The sequence below is a fragment of the Myxine glutinosa genome, chromosome 1, assembly GCF_964187855.1.
Source record: "Myxine glutinosa chromosome 1, kmMyxGlut1.1, whole genome shotgun sequence".
Taxonomy (NCBI): Eukaryota; Metazoa; Chordata; class Myxini; order Myxiniformes; family Myxinidae; genus Myxine; species Myxine glutinosa.
The window spans coordinates 219,530,470-219,553,359 of record NC_136261.1 but is presented as its reverse complement, the minus strand read 5'-3'; the positions used below and the strand labels follow the sequence as shown (position 1 = coordinate 219,553,359).

Genomic DNA, 22,890 nt, shown 5'->3' with positions numbered 1-22,890 from the left:
ATTCTCATATCCGAATCCATATTCAGATCTTCACCAAAATCAAATATATTTGTCCTTGTCAGACATCCAACCGGGCCAACAACTTTAGTCCAAATCCGTCCACAACTTTTTGAGATATCCTGCTATGTGTATCGTCTTTGGCCCTATCTCCCAATGGTGAAGAATCACTTCAAAAATTCTAGTAGCCGAATCCGGATCTTCACCAAAATCTAATCATTTCGTCCTTGTGGCATACGCTACATCTCTGCCAAATTTTGTCCGAATCCGTCCACAACCTTTTGAGATATTTTGTTCACAAACGGGTGAAAACATAACCTCCATCCACCTTTGGTGGCAGAGATAACTACAGAAAATAGAACGTGTTTTGTTTCGTGGTTTATCGTTCCCGAAGTTCAAATGACTTTCTGCTGGTGATTTAGAACAAATCAATAATTCTGACTCGAATTCGACTTGGGTACCTTCATTGCTGAATTTGGACTGAAGTACAATAAATAGCAATTCAAAATTGTTGTCACTCGTTCTGGGGTTCCGACCACTCACATGGCACACCCAGGTGTGAGAACACCCCAAAGTGGATCCCACAGTGAATTGTGGGTTGTTGTGCAGGTCTGTCATGCAAAAATAAAGGAAAACCTACTGGATGAGAAGACCGCAATAGCATTCATCTTTCAGAAGTAATTGGACATCGGAATTTTCACAACGGGAGGATACCACCTCCTAACAAGGAACTGCCAGCATTTGAGAATACGGGACTTTCAAAATGATGTATGATTTCTAACGAGGCCTTTTGCGCATGTGAGTTTTCAGTGACTCACTTCTGCGAGGTGGGACTCTTTTAAGCTGTTACCTGCCATTGCCAGGGCAAAATCTGTAGTTCAAATAGACTTTTAAACACAATTTTCCCGTCGGTTTTCAGAGGCACCCAAACCAGATACGATGACTCCCTCTGGCAAGTCTGACTGATACTTCCGGCTCCCATGTGAATATAGCTGGAACATGAAGCTTTGTGTATTTTCACGTCGTGAAGAGGTCCTTTGTTGATGAGTCTGTAGCGGTAGACATTTTTCTGTTGGTAATGACACACAGCATCGCCTTTCCAATTGCAGATGCCCATTAAATAAATAACCAAGGCTGCCACAACCACCGGAGACACTCTCACAAGGTGTATAAGTCCATTCTCTGGTAGCAATGAGTCGAGGGTTTGGGTAAGACGTGCCCGTCTACGATCATTCTGGCCAGTCCTACGTCGTTGGGAGTTCTGGCGGTACAAAAAGCTGCAAGCTGTCAGTGCTTTGGGTGAACTGAGAAAGTTTTCCAACTCTTTTGATGGGCAGAGGCAAATCCCTTTCTCTCGTGCACTTTTCCAGGGTTTTTGATATATTTTAGAAGGTTTGTGAGCCATTTTAGGGAACAGTCCTTATCACACACAAATGATATACAGAAACATGCCCCAATCAAGATTGCTGCTAAGGGGTTATGTGCATTCACACCAAGCATTTTATGGTGGATTACGTCATTTCGATCTCGTATTGCTCAGAAATTGGTAATGTATCATCCTTTTTGGGAGGAAAAACAAATGCATGACAGACTCCGTTCAGGCATGCCTTCTATCCGATGATGTGAAGAAAATGTTGCTGTTATTAATAAACTCTTGCTTCAAGATCAGTGCATCAGTTCAAGAACTTGCAACAGTTTAAAATACCCAAGTTAATGTTTGGAATACCCAATTTGTATCACATTGTCTCTGACAAAAGGAGGGATGATGGCAAAATTGGTGCCACATTTCTTCAAGAAGGAGCCTAAACCAAGCAGCACTTCAACAGCTTCTTGAGAACTTTCATCAAAAAAGCACTACCTTCGAGGAATGAATCACTACTAGAGATTAAATCTGGTAGCACAACAAGAAGGAACAACTGAAGTCCCATTCCGCAGAGTTGAAAGGGCCAATTTTTCCATTTCTGAAAAAAAACAAATGCCAACTAGGGAGCTTCAAATAGCGTTTCACATTTTTGATGTTGGAAGTTTTTAGAAATTTTGCTAAATGGAGCCATCCCAGCGAGTACAGCATTGAATTTGAGACACAGTCGTAGGTTTTTAAATTCTGAAACCTTCTCCATTCCACCTTCTGAAATCCGCATATAAAGAAAACAACCAACGAAACACAACAAAACCCCATTTCCCACTGCATGGCGGACAGGCTTTTTATTTTTAGCCGCGTCACAGACGCTGCTCATAGAGTGCCCTCTGCTGTTGTTGTTGTTCTTCTTCTTTTTCTTGCAGAGAAGGCAAAACCTCAAAGCTCCACCCATTCTGGGAACCATAGCTCCACCCATTCTGGGAGAGCCTTCATATAAATAAATATCCACCATTTTATTAACTCGCATAGCTTTGAGGCCTGTTTTGTAGGCCCGTGGTGTCTTCCTCTCTCACACAGTTTTATTTCAAATCAAATTCGATATATCATTTCATTTTTCAGTCGCTAACATAGTTTTAGACTCGGTTGAAAAAAAACGGGAAGAAAATCCGATGAAAGTTGCCCTTTATAGAACGAAATGAATTCTCAAAGGCCTGTAACTTCAAGTCCATTGAGATATATATTTTTTAAATCGCGGCATGGTCAGTCATACACCGCCCGAAATAAGAGACGGGAAAATGCCGAGATATATATATTTTGTTTAAATCGCGGCATGGTCAGTCATACACCGCCCGAAATAACAGACGGGAAAATGCCGAGATATATTAAAAATTCGTCCATTTGATGACAATCGTCACGATGAAATATTTAATTTATACGTCGTCACAATAATGTGGAGAGAGGAGCATAGCTTCGTTCACGTGTCGCCACACACGGGAAATTGCCGAGATATATATTTTTTAAATCGCGGCATGGTCAGTCATACACCGCCTGAAATAACAGACGGGAAAATGCCGAGATATATTAAAAATTCGTCGCCACACACGGGAAATTGCCGAGATATATTTTCACTTTGCACAAAAATAACATCAAGTAATCGAATCAATAGGAATGTCCTGTGCCTATAACATCGACGTTATAGGCACAGCTGCATCTAGGCATTGTGTAACATCGACGCGGCTTTTGTTTTAATTAAAACTTTTTGTACTTGTTATTTTTTGGATACAAGATCGAGGCTCGTGTAAGAGCTAACATTAATCATGAAAAAACAAATGGACACATAAAACATATAATAAAGGGAGCGGGAGACAAGATGGGGAGAGATGGGGAAGTACACAAGTACAACATTTGAGAGCAGGGACATCGGGAGATCTGTGGGAGGGAGAGGGCTTGGGGGGAGGAGGCGTGGGAAGGAGGGTGGGGTGGGAGAGGTATAAAACACATGGACACTACTCGGACTTGCAGGAAAGAAGTCGGTATTTCAAATAAGTGGATCTGGGGTGAAATTCATGGGGGGTAGAAAATATGGTTTTGGATGGGGGAAGATAAGAGATGGTGGTGAACAGCTGTTTTAAAGACCTGGAGGGAGGAGTGGGATTGAAGAGAGTGAGGGAGTTTGTTCCAGAGGTGGGAGAAAAGGGGAATGAAAGAGTGAAGGTGAACAGAGAGTCTTGATTTTGGCAGTTTAACCATAAGAGGGTTGCTCGCAGATCTTGTGCGACCTGTAGGAATATTTGGGGGACAGAGCCCAGAGAGAGCTGGGAGAGCAAGGCCGGAGAGGAGTCGGTAGAAGACAGAAAGACCACCAACCTGCCTGCAGGGAGTGAGTGAAAGGCCCTCCGAGTTAGCTTAAAACTATGAAATCAACGAACGATGAAAACAAACTGTGAAATTGTAATCTAATATATACTATATGATAAATAATATATGTGAAATATATATGATATTGTAGCGGTTCCCGCTGAATGTACACAATCGCCTTGCACCTGCCAGGACACGGCCAGGGCGCGATCGCCATGCCGGGCTCGTCCGGACGGGCCCAGACGCGCCTCTCCTGGGCATGCCCGGACTCGCTGTTCCCGGGCACGCCCGAACTTCCCGGGCACGCCCGGTCTCGTCTTTCCCGGGCATGCCCGCTCTCGCCTTTCCAGGGCTCGCCCAGAGCGCCCGGGCACGCCCAGCCTCGACTTGCCAGGCCGCGTCCAGGACGCCCGGGCATGTCCAGACTCGCCTTTCCAGGGCTCGCCCAGAGCGTCCGGGCATGCCCGCTCTCGCCTTTCCAGGGCTCGCCCAGAGCGCTCGGGCACGCCCAGCCTCGACTTGCCAGGCCGCGTCCAGGACGCCCGGGCATGTCCAGACTCGCCTTTCCAGGACTCACCCTTGACACCCGGGCATGCCCGGTCTCGGTTTTCCCGGGCAAACGCCCCGGCATAAATGTGTATATATATTGCTGCCCGATAAACGGGCTTTTCAGAATACCTGAGCTGTTTTGTTTCAATAAAGCAACTCGGACGAATTCCGTCTTTGGTCGCGTCAATTCTTTCGACTCGCGTTGGAGCGCAGCTCCTTCACTGGTGACCTACCGACATGGACACAGCAGTGACTCTTAAACTGCCTACCTTCTGGGAGGCTCATGCGGCTGTTTGGTTCGCCCAGGCGGACTCCCAGTTTGCCCTGCGAGGCATCACCACGGACGACACCCGCTTCCACCACGTCATGGCAGCGCTCGGTTCCGCCACCGCGGCCCGCGCCCTGAGCCTCCTCGAGCACCCGCCGGCTGCCGACAAGTATGACGCGCTGAAGACGCTCCTCCTCGACGCTTTCGCCCTCTCACCGGCGGCACGCCCATGGCGCCTGCTCGACCTGCCTGAGCTCGGCGACACGCGCCCGTCCGAGCGCATGGACTATATGCTCTCGTTGCTCGGTGAGCACTCTTCGGATTTTCTGTTCCGCGAGCTGTTCCTTCGCCAGCTGCCTCACCCGGTACGCCTCGCCCTGGCTGGCACGTCGATCACCGATCCCCGCGCCCTCGCCAGGGAAGCCGATAAGATCTCCTCGGCGGGCCAACACATCGGCACGGCTACCTGGAGCCTGCCGCCGTCCGAGGCGATGCCCACGACGCCCGAGCGCCCTGCGCGGTTGGAGGCCGAACTGCCGGTGCAACTGGCGGCCGCCACGCCGCGCCGACCGCTTCCGACACGACGGCCGGGGCCTCCACCTGACCAGGCGTGGTGTTATTACCATGCCAGGTTCGGACACAAGGCTCGGACGTGCCGACCCCCGTGCACTTTCGGCAAGTCGGGAAACGGGCGGGCCGGTGTTCATTCCCAGCCATGAGCGCCGGCCACTCGGGCAACTTGCTTTTTATTCGGGACAAATCGTCCGGGCGGCGTTTCCTTTGTGACACCGGCGCCCAACTGAGCGTCATACCCGCCTCCGAGCAGGACAGGCGGGACGCCGTTTGCGGCCCCTCTTTGGTCGCTGCTAATGGCTCGGCCATACGCACTTTCGGCCCGCGCGACGTCACCCTCTGCTTCGGCAGCCAGCGCTTTCAGTGGACCTTTGTGACCGCCTGCGTCCCCATGGCCTTGCTGGGCGCCGACTTCCTCTGCGCGCACGGGCTCCTGGTCGACGTCAAACGTCGTCGCCTTGTCAACGCCGAGACCTTCAGCTCCCTGGCGTGCACGATGAGCAGCTCCGCGCCGACCGAACTGGCGTGCGCCCTCCCGACGGCGAACGAGTTCGCTCGCCTGCTCGCGGAATTCCCGGCCCTCACGCGGCCGACGTTTTCGGCCGTCGCAGTGCGGCATGGGATCGAGCACCACATACCCACTACGGGCCCGCCGGTCTACGCCAGGGCCCGCCGCCTCGACCCGGCCAAGCTCGCCGTGGCAAAGGCCGAGTTCGACGCGTTGGAGCACCTCGGCATCGTGCGGCGCTCCAATAGCGCGTGGGCCTCACCACTGCACATCGTGCCAAAGCCGGGGGGCGGATGGCGCCCGTGTGGTGACTACCGCCGCCTCAACGACGCTACCACCCCCGACAGGTACCCGATCCCGCACATCCAGGACTTTTCCGCCCGTTTGGCGGGACGGGTCATATTTTCCAAAATTGACCTGATACGGGGATACCACCAGGTACCTGTCCGGGCGGCCGACTTCCCGAAGACGGCCAACATCACGCCATTCGGCCTGTTCGAATTTTTGAGGATGCCGTTTGGCCTCAAGAATGCGGCCCAGGCGTTCCAGCGCTTAATGGACGGCGTGCTGCGCGACCTGCCATTTCTTTTCGTCTATCTGGACGACATCCTCGTCGCCAGCACGTCCCACGCCGAGCACCTCCTCCACCTCCGAACACTGTTCGGTCGCCTCAGCGAGCACGGCTTAATTGTCAACCCGGCCAAATGCCACTTCGGCACGACGACCGTTGACTTTTTGGGCCACCGCATCACCAAGACCGGGGCCGTGCCGCTGCCGACCGAGGTCGAGGCCATCACCACGTTCCCGCGTCCCCGTTCCATCAAGGCCCTACAAGAGTTCCTCGGCATGGTGAATTTTTATCATCGATTCGTGCCCCGCGCTGCTCAGCTCATGCGGCCCCTTTACGAGGCCCTCCGGGGCAAGCCGGCCAAGCATGACATCGTTTGGTCCGCGGCCATGGACGCGGCCTTCGCGAGCGCAAAACGGGCCCTCGCCGACGCAACGCTGCTGGCTCACCCGGTGCTCAACGCGCCCATCGCCCTCACTACGGACGCCTCCAACTACGCGGTGGGCGCCGTCCATGAACAATGGGTGGACGGGGTTTGGCAGCCACTCGCTTTTTTCAGCCGGCAGCTCCGGCCGAACGAGTTAAAATACAGCACGTTCGACCGCGAGCTGCTCGGTCTATTCCTGGCCGTTCGCCATTTCCGACACCTCCTGGAGGGCCGCCCGTTCACGGCTTTCGTCGACCACAAGCCGTTGGTCTACGCAATGGCCAAAGTCACGGAGCCGTGGTCGGCCCGCCAGCAGCGCCACCTCTCCCCCGTGTCGGAATTCACCACGGACATCCGGCACGTCGCCGGCAAAGACAACGCCGTGGCCGACTGTCTTTCTCGGGCCAGCGCGAACGCGGTCCACCTCGGCGTGGACTTCGCGCTCATGGCGGCCGACCAGACCACCGACACTTCGGTGCAGGCCCTCCGGGCGGCGGACACGGGCCTCCGCCTGGCCGACATCCCCTTCACGGGCACCGTCGTGCTCTGCGACGTCTCCCAGGGCCAGCCTCGCCCCATCGTGCCCGTTTCCTGGCAGCGCCGCATCTTCGCCTCCATCCACGGCCTTTCTCACCCGGGCCGGAAAGCTTCTCAGAAGCTGGTGTCGGCGCGTTTCGTCTGGCACGGCCTTCGACGGAACGTCCGCGACTGGGCCAACGCCTGCACGGCCTGCCAGCGGGCCAAGGTCCACCGCCACACCCAGGCCCCGCTAGCACCTTTCACCGTGCCTGCACGGCGTTTCGACCACGTCCACGTGGACCTGGTGGGTCCCCTGCCCCCATCGCGGGGTTTCACCCACCTGCTCACCATGGTGGACAGGACCACCAGGTGGCGGGAGGCCGTGCCCCTCACCTCCACCACCACCGCCGACGTGGCGCAGGCGTTCATCGCCACCTGGGTCACGCGCTTCGGCGCACCGGCGGACATCTCGTCCGACCGCGGCCCACAGTTCACGTCCGAACTTTGGGGCGCGGTCGCCCGCTCGTTGGGGGTCACGCTGCACTGCACCACGGCCTACAACCCCCAAGCCAACGGGTTGTGCGAGCGGTTTCACCGCTCCATGAAGGCCGCACTCATGGCCGGCCTTCAGGACGACGGTTGGACCGACCGGCTGCCGTGGGTCCTTTTGGGCCTCCGCACGGCCCCCAAGGAGGACCTCCGGGCGTCCGCCGCCGAGCTCGTCTACGGCCAGCCGCTCCGCATCCCGGGCGAGTTCGTGCCCGACGCTACCAGTCCCTGGTCCGCCGCACACCAGCGCTCGGACCTCCAGGAGGCCGCCCGATGATTTGCCCCCGTGCCAACGTCCCGCCACGGTGGCCCCCAGTCCGACGTCCCCCCGGCGCTTCACACAGCGGAGTACGTCTTTGTGCGTCATGACGCGCACTGGGGGCCACTCCGGCCGCCGTACGACGGGCCCTTCCGGGTCCTCCGACGGGGCGACAAGTCCTTCGTCGTCGACGTCGGCGGCTGGTCGGACCGGATCTCTGTGGACCGCCTCAAACCGGCGCACGTGGACGTCGACCGACCACCACGGTTGGCCCTTCCTCCGCGGCAAGGCCGCCCCCCGTCTACAGTTCCCCCCGCTCGACCACCCACCACCGGATCGGACCCCCCCCCCCCCACGACCCTCCAGGGGTCGCTTCGGCCGGGTCATCCGGACCCCCCATAAATTGACCCTGCCGGTGCAGGTCGATTCTGGAGGGGCGTGTGTAGCGGTTCCCGCTGAATGTACACAATCGCCTTGCACCTGCCAGGACGCGGCCAGGGCGCGATCGCCATGCCGGGCTCGTCCGGACGGGCCCAGACGCGCCTCTCCTGGGCATGCCCGGACTCGCTGTTCCCGGGCACGCCCGAACCTCCCGGGCACGCCCGGTCTCGTCTTTCCCGGGCATGCCCGCTCTCGCCTTTCCAGGGCTCGCCCAGAGCGCCCGGGCACGCCCAGCCTCGACTTGCCAGGCCGCGTCCAGGACGCCCGGGCATGTCCAGACTCGCCTTTCCGGGGCTCGCCCAGAGCGTCCGGGCATGCCCGCTCTCGCCTTTCCAGGGCTCGCTCAGAGCGCTCGGGCACGCCCAGCCTCGACTTGCCAGGCCGCGTCCAGGACGCCCTGGCATGTCCAGACTCGCCTTTCCAGGACTCGCCCTTGACACCCGGGCATGCCCGGTCTCGGTTTTCCCGGGCAAACGCCCCGGCATAAATGTGTATATATATTGCTGCCCGATAAACGGGCTTTTCAGAATACCTGAGCTGTTTTGTTTCAATAAAGCAACTCGGACGAATTCCGTCTTTGGTCGCGTCAATTCTTTCGACTCGCGTTGGAGCGCAGCTCCTTCAATATATTAAATATATGATATGAAACTGGGCTGCTAACTATGAAAACAAACTCAAACTGAAATGTGATCATTTATTGGAATGGAAGGAGGATGGGTGCATATTTCATTTTCCTTTCAACATGATGGAACCTCACATTGAACTACATCAATATCAATGACTCTTCATCATATATATATACACTGTATATCCACCTATATCATTCCCAAACTATAGGTGGTCATTGAAAAAAAAATTTTTTTGCAGGATACAATATCAAGAATTCGATTGTGGCAAAACTAAAATTACTTGTCAACTGCAATGTGATTCATATATTGGCAAATTGGTGAATTACCATGCATTCAGTTATTGTTAACATTATGAGGGAATGATTAATAGACAAACTGGCAACGATGCTTATTATTGAGGTTTTCTGGAGCAGCAAGAAATTATCAACAAATATGCAGAAAATAATCCACCTTGTTTCTTTCTCAGTCATCAGAGTCTTCATCAGGCAGAAGTAGGATCCCAATGAACATGGCATCATCACCTTCTTGGACAGGTTTTTCATTGCCTCCATGTACATCAAGCCAGACTTGGTCACCATGCTGAAGATGAAGCAATGTCAAGCCTGAGGATTGGTCATCCTGATGTTCAAAACCCCCAAGAGTGGCTTTTGCATTCCGCCAAAGGGTTGCTTTCGCTCCATCGGTGAGCTGAAACCCAAAAGCGTAGATGCCACTTGTCGGGCAGGTGAAACGTGCATTCTCAGGATCATAAGATCCTGCCTGATCTTGTAAAACTTTATCAAATCGCATTCCTGGTTTCAACTTTCCCAAAGCATCATTCTTAGTGGACCATGATACTCCAACACTGAAGGCAGCACGCCGTCGTCTCTCATTGCTTTCATCACCATCGCTTTCTCTTGAGGTGGGTTCTCTACAATATCCAGGAGAGCCAGGTGGACCTTTTATTCCTGCGACACCTGGAGACCCCCTACGCCCAAGAAGACCAGAGGGACCAGGACGTCCTGTTCTCCCTGGTGGACCGGGTGGACATCTGTGGCATCCAAAGCCAGGAAAAGTCAGGACTTGGGATGAGTCTGAAATATGTAGAGAGCCAGCAGATCCTTGAATGGTCCCCCTTACGTAGGCAGGACCAGGTTGTCCCGGAGGTCCTCGATCACCCTTTGCCCCTTTGAGCCCCTTAAACCCTGGTACACCCCTTTTACCCTTTGGTCCTAAAACACCTCTCTCTCCATGTTCTCCCTTTAGTCCTTTATCTCCACTTGCTGCTTTTTCACCAGGATTTCCCTTGATTCCCTTGGCACTTGCCTCTCCGCGTTCTCCCTTGATTCCCTTATCTCCTTTCAACCCCTTTTGACCATTCTCACCAAGTTCACCCCTATCCCCCTTTTCCCCTTTATCTCCTTTGATCCCTGGATCACCTTCAGATCCTGCAAAGCACAACAGTGAGTGCACTTCAAAACAGGTATGCTTAAAAAGTAGAAACATTTTACTCTGCATGTAATATGAAAATTCTGATGTATTTCTCATCAATGCAGGAATGTTGCTCCGATCTCACAACTGAGAATATGTGCACACACACACACACACACACACACACACACACACACACACACACACACACATACATACACACACACTCACACACACTCACACACACACACACACACTCACACACACACACACACACACATATACACATACACTGCACACATACATACACACACACACATACACACACACACACACACACACACACACACACTGCACACATACATATACACTGCACACACACACACACACATACATACACATACACATACACACACACACACACACACACACACACACACACACACACACACACACACATATACACATACACATACACAAACATACATACACAAACACATACATACACAAACACATACATACACAAACACATACATACACAAACACATACATACACAAACACATACACACACACACACACACACATACACACACATACACACACACACACATATACATACACACACACACACACACACACATACATACACACACATACAGTCGTGGCCAAAAATATTTGCACCCTTGCACTTTTTTCAATCAATGCACCATTTCTTACAGAAAATTGGTGAAATGTAAAAAATCTTTCAGTATCCACATATGTATTTCTTTGGTTTGCAGTGGAACAAAACAAAAAAGCTGAAAAAATTACTAAATCTTAGCTTATACCACACAGAAATCCTAAAATGGCCCGGACAATATTATTGGCACTTTTTGGAAGTTATAAGAAATAACTAGATTTCAAGCAGGTGATTCTCCTTTACTCTGGAATTGAACTCACCGATGGTGAGTTGCAGGTGCCTGCAATATAAAAATCACTCATTCAACCAGTTTGAATAGAGAAAAGGAGTCATTCTGCTGTTTTGTGTCACTGTGTGTACCGCAATGAGCATGGAGAAAAGAAAGAAAACCAGGGAATTGTCTGAGGAGGTCAGACACAAGATTGTAGCCAAGCATGGACAATCTCAAGGCTACAAGTCCATATCCAGAGACCTTGATGCTCCTGTGTCCACCATACGCAATATTATCAGGAAGTTTAAGGCCCATGGCACTGTAGGCAACCTCCCTGGATGTGGCCGCAAGAGAAAACTTGATCGAAGATTGCAGCGAAGGATTGTTCGAATGGTGGAGAAAGCACCTCGATCAACTGCCAAACAGATCCAAGCTGCCATCAGACACAAGGTACGACAGTTTCAACTCCCACCATCCGTCGCCGACTCAATGAAATGGGGTTCTATGGTAGGAGACCCAGGAGGACTCCACTGCTGAGAAAGACCAACTGGAGTTTGCCAACATACACCTGAACAAGCCAAAATCCTTCTGGGAGAATGTTCTGTGGACAGATAAGACCAAATTAGAGCTTTTTGATGAAGCACATCATCTCTATGTTTACAGAAAACAAAATGAAGCCTTCAAAGAAAAGAACACCTTCCCTACAGTCAAACATGGAGGAGGTTCAGTAATGTTTTGTGGTTGCTGTGCTGCCACATGTGGCATATTTCATGTGGCATCATGAAATCAGGAGATTAGCAAGGCATTTTGGAGCGCAATGTTCAACCCAGTGTCAGAAAGCTGCGTCTCCGTCGAAGGTCATGGGTCTGGCAGCAGGACAATTACCCTAAACACACTTCGAACCCCATCCAGGAATTGTTCAAAACAAAATGCTGGACTGTTCTGAAGTAGCCAGCAATGAGTCCAGATCGAATCCCATTGAACACCTGTGGGGAGATCTGAAAACAGCAGTTGGGAGAAGGCAGCCATCAAATCTTGGAGAACTAGAGCAGTTTGCACAAGAGGAGTGGGTCAAACTGCCAGTAGAGAGGTGTAGTAAGCTCATTCATGGCTATAGGAAGTGCTTGACTACAGTTATTTTTTCCAAAGGCTGTGTGTGCCACCAAATATTAAGTCAAGGCTGTCAATAATTTTGTCAATGCCATTTCTTTTTATTTTCTGATTTAAAAGGATATATTAAGTTCTGAATAAAAAACAAATGTTCTGTAATATTAACAGTGAAATAAAGAATTGTGGAGACCAAATACTTTTGTCAATTTCAACTTATTTTTCGAGAAAATTGTGAGTTTTTTTTTTTAAGTGCAATGGTGTCAATATTTTTGGCCACGACTGTACATACATGCATACGTACACACATATACACACATACACACACATACACAGACATATACACACACAAAGCTCTAGAAGAGGTCTAGAAAAGATCATATAAAGGGGTGCCAATTTGATTCATACAGCTGCATGAAGAAGTAAATGTATTTTATTTGCCAGATGTAGGGCGTCCCTTTATATGAACTTTTCTAGAGCATTACTTGGTTCCTTCTAAGAACACAATGGTAGTCCAGCATGCACACGATATTTTTTGAATGTCCCTTATTTTCTGTCGTCTGGTATTTTCCACAAGCCATGGAATGTCCCTACTTTTCTATTGTTCGACATTTTCTACAAGCTATTGAATGTCCCTTATTTTCTATTGTTCGACATTTTCTACAAGCTATAGAATGACCTTATTTTCTATTGTTTGGCATTTTATACAAGCTATTGAATGTCCCTTATTTTCTATTGTTCGACATTTTCTACAAGCTATAGAATGTCCCTATTTTTCTATTGTTCGACATTTACTACAAGCTATGGAATGTCCCTTATTTTCTATTGTTCGACATTTTCTACAAGCTATGGAATGTCCCTTATTTTCTATTGTTCGACATTTTCTACAAGCTATAGAATGTCCCTTCTTTTCTATTGTTTGACATTTTCTCCAAGCTATTAAATGTCCCTTATTTTCTATTGTTCGACATTTTCTACAAGCTATAGAATGTCCCTTCTTTTCAATTGTTTGACATTTTCTACAAGCTATAGAATGTCCCTTCTTTTCTATTGTTTGACATTTTCTACAAGCTATAGAATGTCCCTTCTTTTCTATTGTTTGACATTTTCTACAAGCTATAGAATGTACCTTCTTTTCTATTGTTCGACATTTTCTACAAGCTATTGAATGTCCCTTATTTTCTATTGTTAGACATTTTCTACAAGCTATAGAATGTCCCTTCTTTTCTATTGTTCGACATTTTCTACAAGCTATGGAATGTCCCTTCTTTTCTATTGTTCGACATTTTCTACAAGCTATAGAATGTCCCTTCTTTTCTATTGTTCGGCATTTACTACAAGCTATGGAATGTCCCTTATTTTCTATTGTTCGACATTTTCTACAAGCTATAGAATGTCCCTTATTTTCTATTGTTTGACATTTTCTATCGCTATGGAATGTCCCTTATTTTCTATTGTTAGACATTTTCTACAAGCTATTGAATGTCCCTTATTTTCTATTAGACATTTTCTACAAGCTATAGAATGTCCCTCTTTTCTATTGTTCGACATTTTCTACAAGCTATGGAATGTCCCTTCTTTTCTGTTGTTCGACATTTTCTACAAGCTATAGAATGTCCCTTCTTTTCTATTGTTCGGCATTTACTACAAGCTATGGAATGTCCCTTATTTTCTATTGTTCGACATTTTCTACAAGCTATAGAATGTCCCTTATTTTCTATTGTTTGACATTTTCTATCGCTATGGAATGTCCCGTCTTTTCTATTGTTCGACATTTTCTACAAGCTATTGAATGTCCCTTATTTTCTATTGTTAGACATTTTCTACAAGCTATAGAATGTCCCTTCTTTTCTATTGTTTGGCATTTTCTACAAGCTATAGAATGTCCCTTATTTTCTATTGTTCGACATTTTCTACAAGCTATAGAATGTCCCTTATTTTCTATTGTTTGACATTTTCTACAAGCTATAGAATGTCCCTTCTTTTCTATTGTTTGGCATTTTATACAAGCTATTGAATGTCCCTTATTTTCTATTGTTCGACATTTTCTACAAGCTATAGAATGTCCCTTCTTTTCTATTGTTTGGCATTTACTACAAGCTATGGAATGTCCCTTATTTTCTATTGTTCGACATTTTCTACAAGCTATAGAATGTCCCTTATTTTCTATTGTTTGACATTTTCTATCGCTATGGAATGTCCCTTATTTTCTGTTGTTTGACTTTTTCTACAAGCTATAGAATGTCCCTTATTTTCTATTGTTCGACATTTTCTACAAGCTATAGAATGTCCCTTCTTTTCTATTGTTTGGCATTTACTACAAGCTATGGAATGTCCCTTATTTTCTATTGTTCGACATTTTCTACAAGCTATAGAATGTCCCTTATTTTCTATTGTTTGACATTTTCTATCGCTATGGAATGTCCCTTATTTTCTGTTGTTTGACATTTTCTACAAGCTATAGAATGTCTCTTATTTTCTATTGTTCGACATTTTCTACAAGCTATAGAATGTCCCTTATTTTCTATTGTTCGACATTTTCTACAAGCTATTGAATGTCCCTTATTTTCTATTGTTCGACATTTTCTACAAGCGATGGAATGTCCCTTATTTTCTATTGTTCGACATTTTCTACAAGCTATAGAATGTCCCTTATTTTCTATTGTTCGACATTTTCTACAAGCTATGGAATGTCCCTTATTTTCTATTGTTCGACATTTTCTACAAGCTATAGAATGTCCCTTCTTTTCTATTGTTTGACATTTTCTACAAGCTATGGAATGTCCCTTATTTTCTATTGTTCGACATTTTCTACAAGCTATAGAATGTCCCTTATTTTCTATTGTTTGACATTTTCTACAAGCTATAGAATGTCCCTTATTTTCTATTGTTCGACATTTTCTACAAGCTATAGAATGTCCCTTATTTTCTATTGTTCGACATTTTCTACAAGCTATGGAATGTCCCTTATTTTCTATTGTTCGACATTTTCTACAAGCTATAGAATGTCCCTTATTTTCTATTGTTCGACATTTTCTACAAGCTATGGAATGTCCCTTATTTTCTATTGTTCGACATTTTCTACAAGCTATAGAATGTCCCTTATTTTCTATTGTTCGACATTTTCTACAAGCTATGGAATGTCCCTTATTTTCTATTGTTCGACATTTTCTACAAGCTATAGAATGTCCCTTATTTTCTTTTGTTTGACATTTTCTACAAGCTATGGAATGTCCCTCATTTTCTATTGTTCGACATTTTCTACAAGCTATGGAATGTCCCTTATTTTCTGTTGTTTGACATTTTCTACAAGCTATAGAATGTCCCTTATTTTCTATTGTTCGACATTTTCTACAAGCTATTGAATGTCCCTTATTTTCTATTGTTCGACATTTTCGACAAGCTATAGAATGTCCCTTCTTTTCTATTGTTCGACATTTTCTACAAGCTATAGAACGTCCCTTTTTTTTATATTGTTCGACATTTTCTACAAGCTAATGCATGTCCCTTATTTTCTATAGTTTGCCAAATGGCACATACCATATATAGGGGCCTTTTCTATGCCCCTGGCATTTTCCCCAAGAATGTCCTTCATTTTCTGTGGCCATAGAAAGTGGCAATCATAATGACGGATGAAAGAATGTATGGAAACATCACATACATCAATTAAATTGCACAAATTAAAAACCAACCTATTTCCCACGGTCTGTATGGGGGGCATGCCCGATACTGTAAACCATCTCTCCCATAAACCATCTCGTCATGAATTACGCTATAAATCCAATCCTGGACGAAGAAATTTTTTGCCGCCATTCTACTTGTGGCTTTTTCATTCTCTCTGCACACAACTTCATTCTATATTGATTACTACCATACTACCATAGTCGAAATTTTTCTATGTCCATCTTGTTGGGGTTTGCCCCTATGAGCCAAGCAGAAACTATGGCACTTAGGTGGAATTTGTTTTGACAGCCATTAATTAGATGTATTGGCCGATGTGTAATACAAGTTTCATATATATATATATTGTATATATATTCACTACCGCTGCTCTCTTGTATTAACAAGAAATGATGGGAACTCAACACCTCTGTCTCTACCACGGATCTTTCCTATATTTGCATGATTTGCATCCAGGAACAGAACAATCATGGTTAACCACTTTGAAATTGCCACTCTTTCGTATGAATGCTGCAAATTATGTTGAAAGGACGATTTCACTTGCAGACATCAGGAGCAACGGCAGGTGAAAAGTGCCCGACGAGCAGGACCGAGTCAGTGAAAACGCCCACACAGTGCATGCACAAAGGCCTCGTTAGCATTCACATGTCATTTCGAAAGTCGCTATTGAGGCATAAGAAAAGATGCGATGAAACTTCCCCCGTTATGCTATTAATACAGTGTTCAGTGGAGAAACAAAACTCTTTAAAAGTAAAATGAGTCTTTTTTTTATTATTAATCACAGACCATTCCTGAAAACTTTGTTATGATCGTGGAATTGCCAAGAAACAAGGTGAGGAATTCACCCCAGATCCACTTTATTTTTTGAAATCCCGACTTCTTTCTTTCCTGGAAGTTCTAGCAGTGTCCATGTGTTTTAAACCCCCCCCCCCCCTTCCCCTCACCTTCCCATGCCTCCTCCCCCCAAGCCCTCTCCCTCCCACAGATCTTCCGTTGTTCCTGTTCTCCACTGTTGTGCATGTGTCCTTCCCTCTCTCTCCCCATCTTGTCTCCCGCTCCCTTTATTGTATGTTTTGTGTGTCGGATTTTTTTGTGCGATTAATGTTAGCTCTTAGACGAGCCTCGATCTTGTATACAAAATATATATACAGACTTGGCATTTAATATGGAATATATTTTTTTTCTTGACTTGGGTTTACTTTCTGAACTCAGTATATCAATCTGGTGAGTTTCTTTTACACTTAGGTGATGTCTTTGTTGAAAGAACCATGTCACTGATTGTCTTTCACAGCAAGAAGTCAATAACAGGATAATATCACAGGTGGCGTGACAAAATGTAAGGACAGGTACATTTGACGATTGGCTTCACAATCGGGTATATAAGGGTTGTTGCGTTCTGTATTAGTGGAAAACAACTGCTGCACGTCTACAAAAGTTATTGCCGCTTCCTCTGGAGATGGTCCGTCAAATTGACAATGCTGTTTGTCATGGAGTGGTGGCTGTAGTGAAATCGTATTCGTACTGAACCCGGGGGTGATGCTCGCTGCTCGTTGACACCGCTAGGGGCGTGACTATAAGACCCGCTGCTGCGGACGGTGCTCCGAGACTTCTCCTGTGACACGTTACATCTGGTAGACTCGCTAACGGTACGCCAGCATAGAATATACAGCTTGCTTGCATTGAATGTTATGAATGGTCCCATGTGATGCCACATCGTATACTTATTGCATTTCCTGCATTACAGGATGATGTCATGATCTAAATGGAATTAAACCACAAGTTGGACTAAAGTTGTGTGGACCTGATTGGTTTTCCACAACACTTAATTCCATTTATATCTACCGACATGGCTGGCAACAAGACGCTGGCGGTTGCCGTATTCTGCGCCGACCTGCAAGCCCCGGATGGTGGCTTGCAACTGAAGCACTGGCTCAGAACATTGGAGAATCATTTCGAGGAGCCTGAGACCGCGCCGACGGCTGCCGCGAAGCTAGCAACGCTTCATTCAAAAATCGACTACAAGGTGTACAATTCCATCGCTCAATTCGCGACGTATGACCTCTCGATCGCGGAGCTCAAACGGCTGTACATAAAGGAAAAAAGACCGGTGTATGCACGATATTTGCTGCTAACGCGACGTCAGCAACCCAACGAGGCGATGGACCACTATGCCCAGGAGCTCCGGCAGCTCTTGCTGGACAGCATCAAGGAGCCACGGACTCCCGCGCAGGCTCAGGATGATCTTCTTTTAGATGCCTTCATTGCAGGGGTCTCCTCCCAGGAACTAAGGCTCAAGCTCTTAGAGAAGACCGACCTGACCTTCGCTACGGCACTCGAGCAAGGGAAAGTATACACCGAAGCGCGGATACAATCGAACACCTATGATCGCACGCGCCTCTTGGCGGGCACTACACTACACGCCCGGCCGGAGAGTGCTACCGCCGAGGACGCGGACCTGCTCGCGGAACTCCGGGATGCTCCGGAGGAAGACCCAGTCCTGACGGCTGCCGCTACGACCAGACCCAAGACCTTACGCGGGGCCGCATGCTTTTTCTGTGGGGGGCCACGCCATGCCCGGCCCGTGTGTCCGGCACGAGACGCTATATGCCATTTGTGCTCGCAAAAGGGACATTACGCGAAAGTGTGCAGGAAAACGGCACGCGGCTCGCGGCTCATTGAATCGCGCGGTCGCGGTCGCGCGGTCGTGGCGACCTTGAATGGGCTCATTGCGGAGCCTGCGAGCCGAGCCCGAAACCCGGCGCCTTACCCGTCTTCGAAGGGGAGGGCCCCTCTCTGCGGGCCCCTGGGCGCTCAGACGTCCTTGGCGGGCGTCACCGGACAGCCACCACAGTCTCATCCTCAATCGGGCACGAAGTACGTGTCCTTGACCAAACTCCGGGCCACGCCAGGGGCTTTGAAGCCTCGCCAAGCCCCAGCGGAACGTTCTCCTCGTGACGTCCACGAGCTAACGGTGGCCCTCACCCCGGAAAAGGCGATTTCGAATACTACGGAGGCCTTTTCCTGCCAAAAGTGTCAAAAGGCGTTTTCAAATACTACGGAGGCCTTTTCCCGTCAGAATTGTCAGATTTTGAATCGCGAAACACCGGAATGCTTGGGAAAGCCCTCTGATGGCATTAATGGATTCCCCATGGACAACGCATACTCCGGCCACGACCGCAAAACTGCTGCTGGCATAGGATCCACCCGCGAGGCTTGTCCGACCCATTCGGGGGGTTCAGTCCCACTCCCAGCAGCCTCGTCTGGCCTGGCTCAAGCCCTTATTCCCCTCATGGTCGAAGGCCATTGTGTTCGGGCCTTGGTGGATACAGGGTCTATGGATAGTTTTATCGACCAGCGACTTGTGCTCAGGCATGGATGGCGGATCTGGAGGTCTACGAGACGGATCTTCATGGCTTCCCAGGGACTTCGACTCAGCACGAAGGGGGAATGCCGATTGAAACTCGTGCTAAAGGGACGGGTTTTTCCTGATGTACACCTTATGGTTTTACCCGCTTTATGTGCTGATATTCTGTTAGGACACGATTTTCTTAAGCTGCATGGACGTCTGGTAATGGAGTTTGGTGGGCCTGACACGCTTGTTGTGGGGGCGGACGACGTGCTTGCGGTGTGCGCCCTAGCGCAAATGGACATCCAGCCGCTTTCGCTGTTCCCCAATCTAACCTCCGACTGCACCCCTGTCGCGGTGAAATCACGGCGCTACTCTCGCGCAGACATGCAATTCATTGCGGACGAAACGGCTCAGCTCTTGAAAGACGGCATCATAGAACCTAGCAGGTCGCCGTGGCGCGCCCAGGTCTTGGTGGTGCGCAGCGAGGCCCACCGCAGACGCATGGTAATCGACTATTCCCAAACGATTAACCGCTTTACACAGCTGGATGCCTACCCCCTTCCGGGGATGGACGCGCTGGTGCAACAGGTGTCCCAGTATTCGGTCTATAGCACTCTCGATCTCCGTAGTGCGTACCACCAGATCCCTATCTCTAGGGCGGATCGTATCTATACCGCTTTTGAGTCGGGGCAGCGGTTGTACCAATTTACGCGATTGCCTTTTGGGGTAACGAACGGGGTCGCTTGTTTCCAGAGGGCCATGGATGACCTCATTGCGCGGGAGCACTTAACCGATGTTTTCGTCTACCTCGATAATCTTACGGTTTGTGGATATGACCAAGGGCACCATGATGCTAATCTGAAGCGCTTCCTTGAGGTCGCGCAGAGGTATCACTTAACTATGAATGAGGATAAGTGCCAATACTCCCTACGCACGATAGATCTTCTGGGGTACACCGTGACCCATGGCTCTGTCACTCCGGATAAGGAGCGTCTGCGACCTTTGCTCGACATGGCCCCTCCCTGTGATCGGGCGTCCCTGAAGCGCGCCCTCGGGCTATTCGCCCATTACTCCAAATGGGTGCAAAATTTCTCCGCGAAACTTCGCCCCCTCGTGGCCTGCGACACCTTCCCACTGAGTCCGGCCGCATTGGCGGCCTTTGAAGGCCTTAAGGCCGACATCGCCCGAGCCGCCGTGGCGACAATCGACGAGAGCGGCTCTTTCGTCCTTGAAAGTGACGCCTCGGATCAGGCCATCGCGGCGACCCTCTCCCAAGGGGGGCGTCCCGTGGCTTTCTTTTCACGGACTCTTACCACTGCTGAGCGGAGACACTCGTCCATCGAAAAGGAAGCGTATGCGATCGTCGAGTCTATTCGGCGATGGCGCCCGTACTTACTCGGGCGGTGCTTCCAAATCATCACGGACCAGCAAAGCGTTGCGTTCATGTACGACACCTTACACGCCCAGCACATTAAGAATGAGAAAATCACTCGCTGGCGTATCGAACTCGCCGACTTCTGTTACACCATCAAATATCGCCCGGGGAAGGATAACCGGGCCGCCGATGCCTTATCACGACCGGCTACATGCGCGGGTATCACCTCTTTGGAGGGCCTACGGGTGCTGCATGCCACTGCGGGCCATCCCGGCGTAACGCGTTTCGCTCATTTTGTGCGGCGTGGCAATCTCCCATACTCGATTGACGATATCTGTCGCGACTGCGCTATCTGCGCGGAAATCAAACCGCGTTTCTATAACCCTCCCATGGGGACTCTGGTTAAGGCTACTCGACCGTGGGAACGCTTGGCGATGGATTTCAAGGGCCCATTGCCGGTGTCGAGCGGCTCTCGCTATCTGCTCACTATCGTCGATGAGTACTCGCGATTCCCCTTTGCTTATACGTGCGCGGACATGACTGCTGCCACGGTGATGCGATGCTTACAGAACTTGTTCTCAATGTTCGGGTACCCGGCCTATGTCCATACCGACCGGGGTGCGGTCTTCTTGTCTCAGGAGGTGCGCGGCTATCTGCTCCAAAATAACATTGCTTCTAGTTACACCACGCCGTACAGACCCCAGGCTAATGGGCAGATCGAACGCTTCAACGGGATTATCTGGAGGGCCGTCATGCTCAACCTCCGGACCCTCGGCCGGGGCCTCGATAAATGGGCTTGGTCGCTACCTGCGGCGTTGAACTCGATCAGGGCTCTCCTGTGTACGGCAACCAACCAAACTCCCCACGAGCGACTTTTCCACCACCCCAGGAGCACGGGGTGTATACGGTCTTTGCCCAGTTGGCTCGCTGGGCCCGGGCCGGCCTACCTTAAACGGGCGGTTCGCGCGAGCAAGTACGACCCCCTAGTGGACAAAGTGCAGATTCTCCAGGCTAATCCTGAGCATGCTCGTGTGATGACGACTGATGGCCGTGAGACTACTGTCTCCGTCCGTCACCTTGCCCCTTGCGGGGTCGCCGACCTGAGTAGGGAATCGGACGGACCGACCGAACCCATCTATGAGACTATGGCCTCTCCCGACGCTCCCATCGCCGAAAGTCTACCGACTCTCCCCTCGCCGGGTCTACCTGGGCCCGACGACTTGGAGTTACCCCCTTTGTCACCCGACCCTGATGGCGCCTCCGACGCCGGGGACACAGGGATACGTGATGCCGTACCCGGGGAATTTCGGACGCGTGCTGGCAGAGAAATTCGCCGCCCGGCCCGATACGGTTGGGTCGACTGATGTTCCGTACCCTGTTCGTGCTGACGCTCGCTCGCTTCTAGCCGCACCGCCGTATAATTCTGATGGGGGGGGGGGGAGAATGTAGTGAAATCGTATTCGTACTGAACCCGGGGGTGATGCTCGCTGCTCGTTGACACCGCTAGGGGCGTGACTATAAGACCCGCTGCTGCGGACGGTGCTCCGAGACTTCTCCTGTGACACGTTACATCTGGTAGACTCGCTAACGGTACGCCAGCATAGAATATCCAGCTTGCTTGCATTGAATGTTATGAATGGTCCCATGTGATGCCACATCGTATACTTATTGCATTTCCTGCATTGCAGGATGATGTCATGATCGAAATGGAATTAAACCACAAGTTGGACTAAAGTTGTGTGGACCTGATTGGTTTTCCACAACAGTGGCTTTACGAAATTCTGGCATGAAACAGCGTGCTATTGCTTGGCAGTATGGCATCACTCAAGGTCAGGTGCCAAAGATCCTGAAACGAAATGCTCAGAGGGGTGTCCCTACTCCAATACCGAGGCCAGGACGTCCACACAGAACCACAACGAGAGATGATCGCCAGCTGCACCGGTTAGTCTGCAATGGCCGTACCAAGTCAGCTAATCGGCTTAGGGCTGAGTGGCAGCAACTGACAAATGTGCCTGTATCCAGAAGGCTAGTCAACCAACGACTGGTTCAAGCAGGCTATCGTGCCAGGCGTC

General features: G+C 49.5%; 1 protein-coding gene across 1 annotated transcript in view; it reads right to left on the bottom strand.

Moving 5' to 3' along the window:
* Positions 1–9,057: 9,057 nt before the first annotated feature.
* Positions 9,058–22,890, bottom strand: part of LOC144893490 (uncharacterized) — a 36,544-nt gene continuing 22,711 nt past the window's right edge. The window contains exon 4 of the mRNA XM_078784026.1: positions 9,058–10,432. Coding sequence (XP_078640152.1) covers positions 9,468–10,432 — 965 coding nt within the window. The 3' untranslated portion in view covers positions 9,058–9,467. The remainder of the gene's footprint in view (positions 10,433–22,890) is intronic.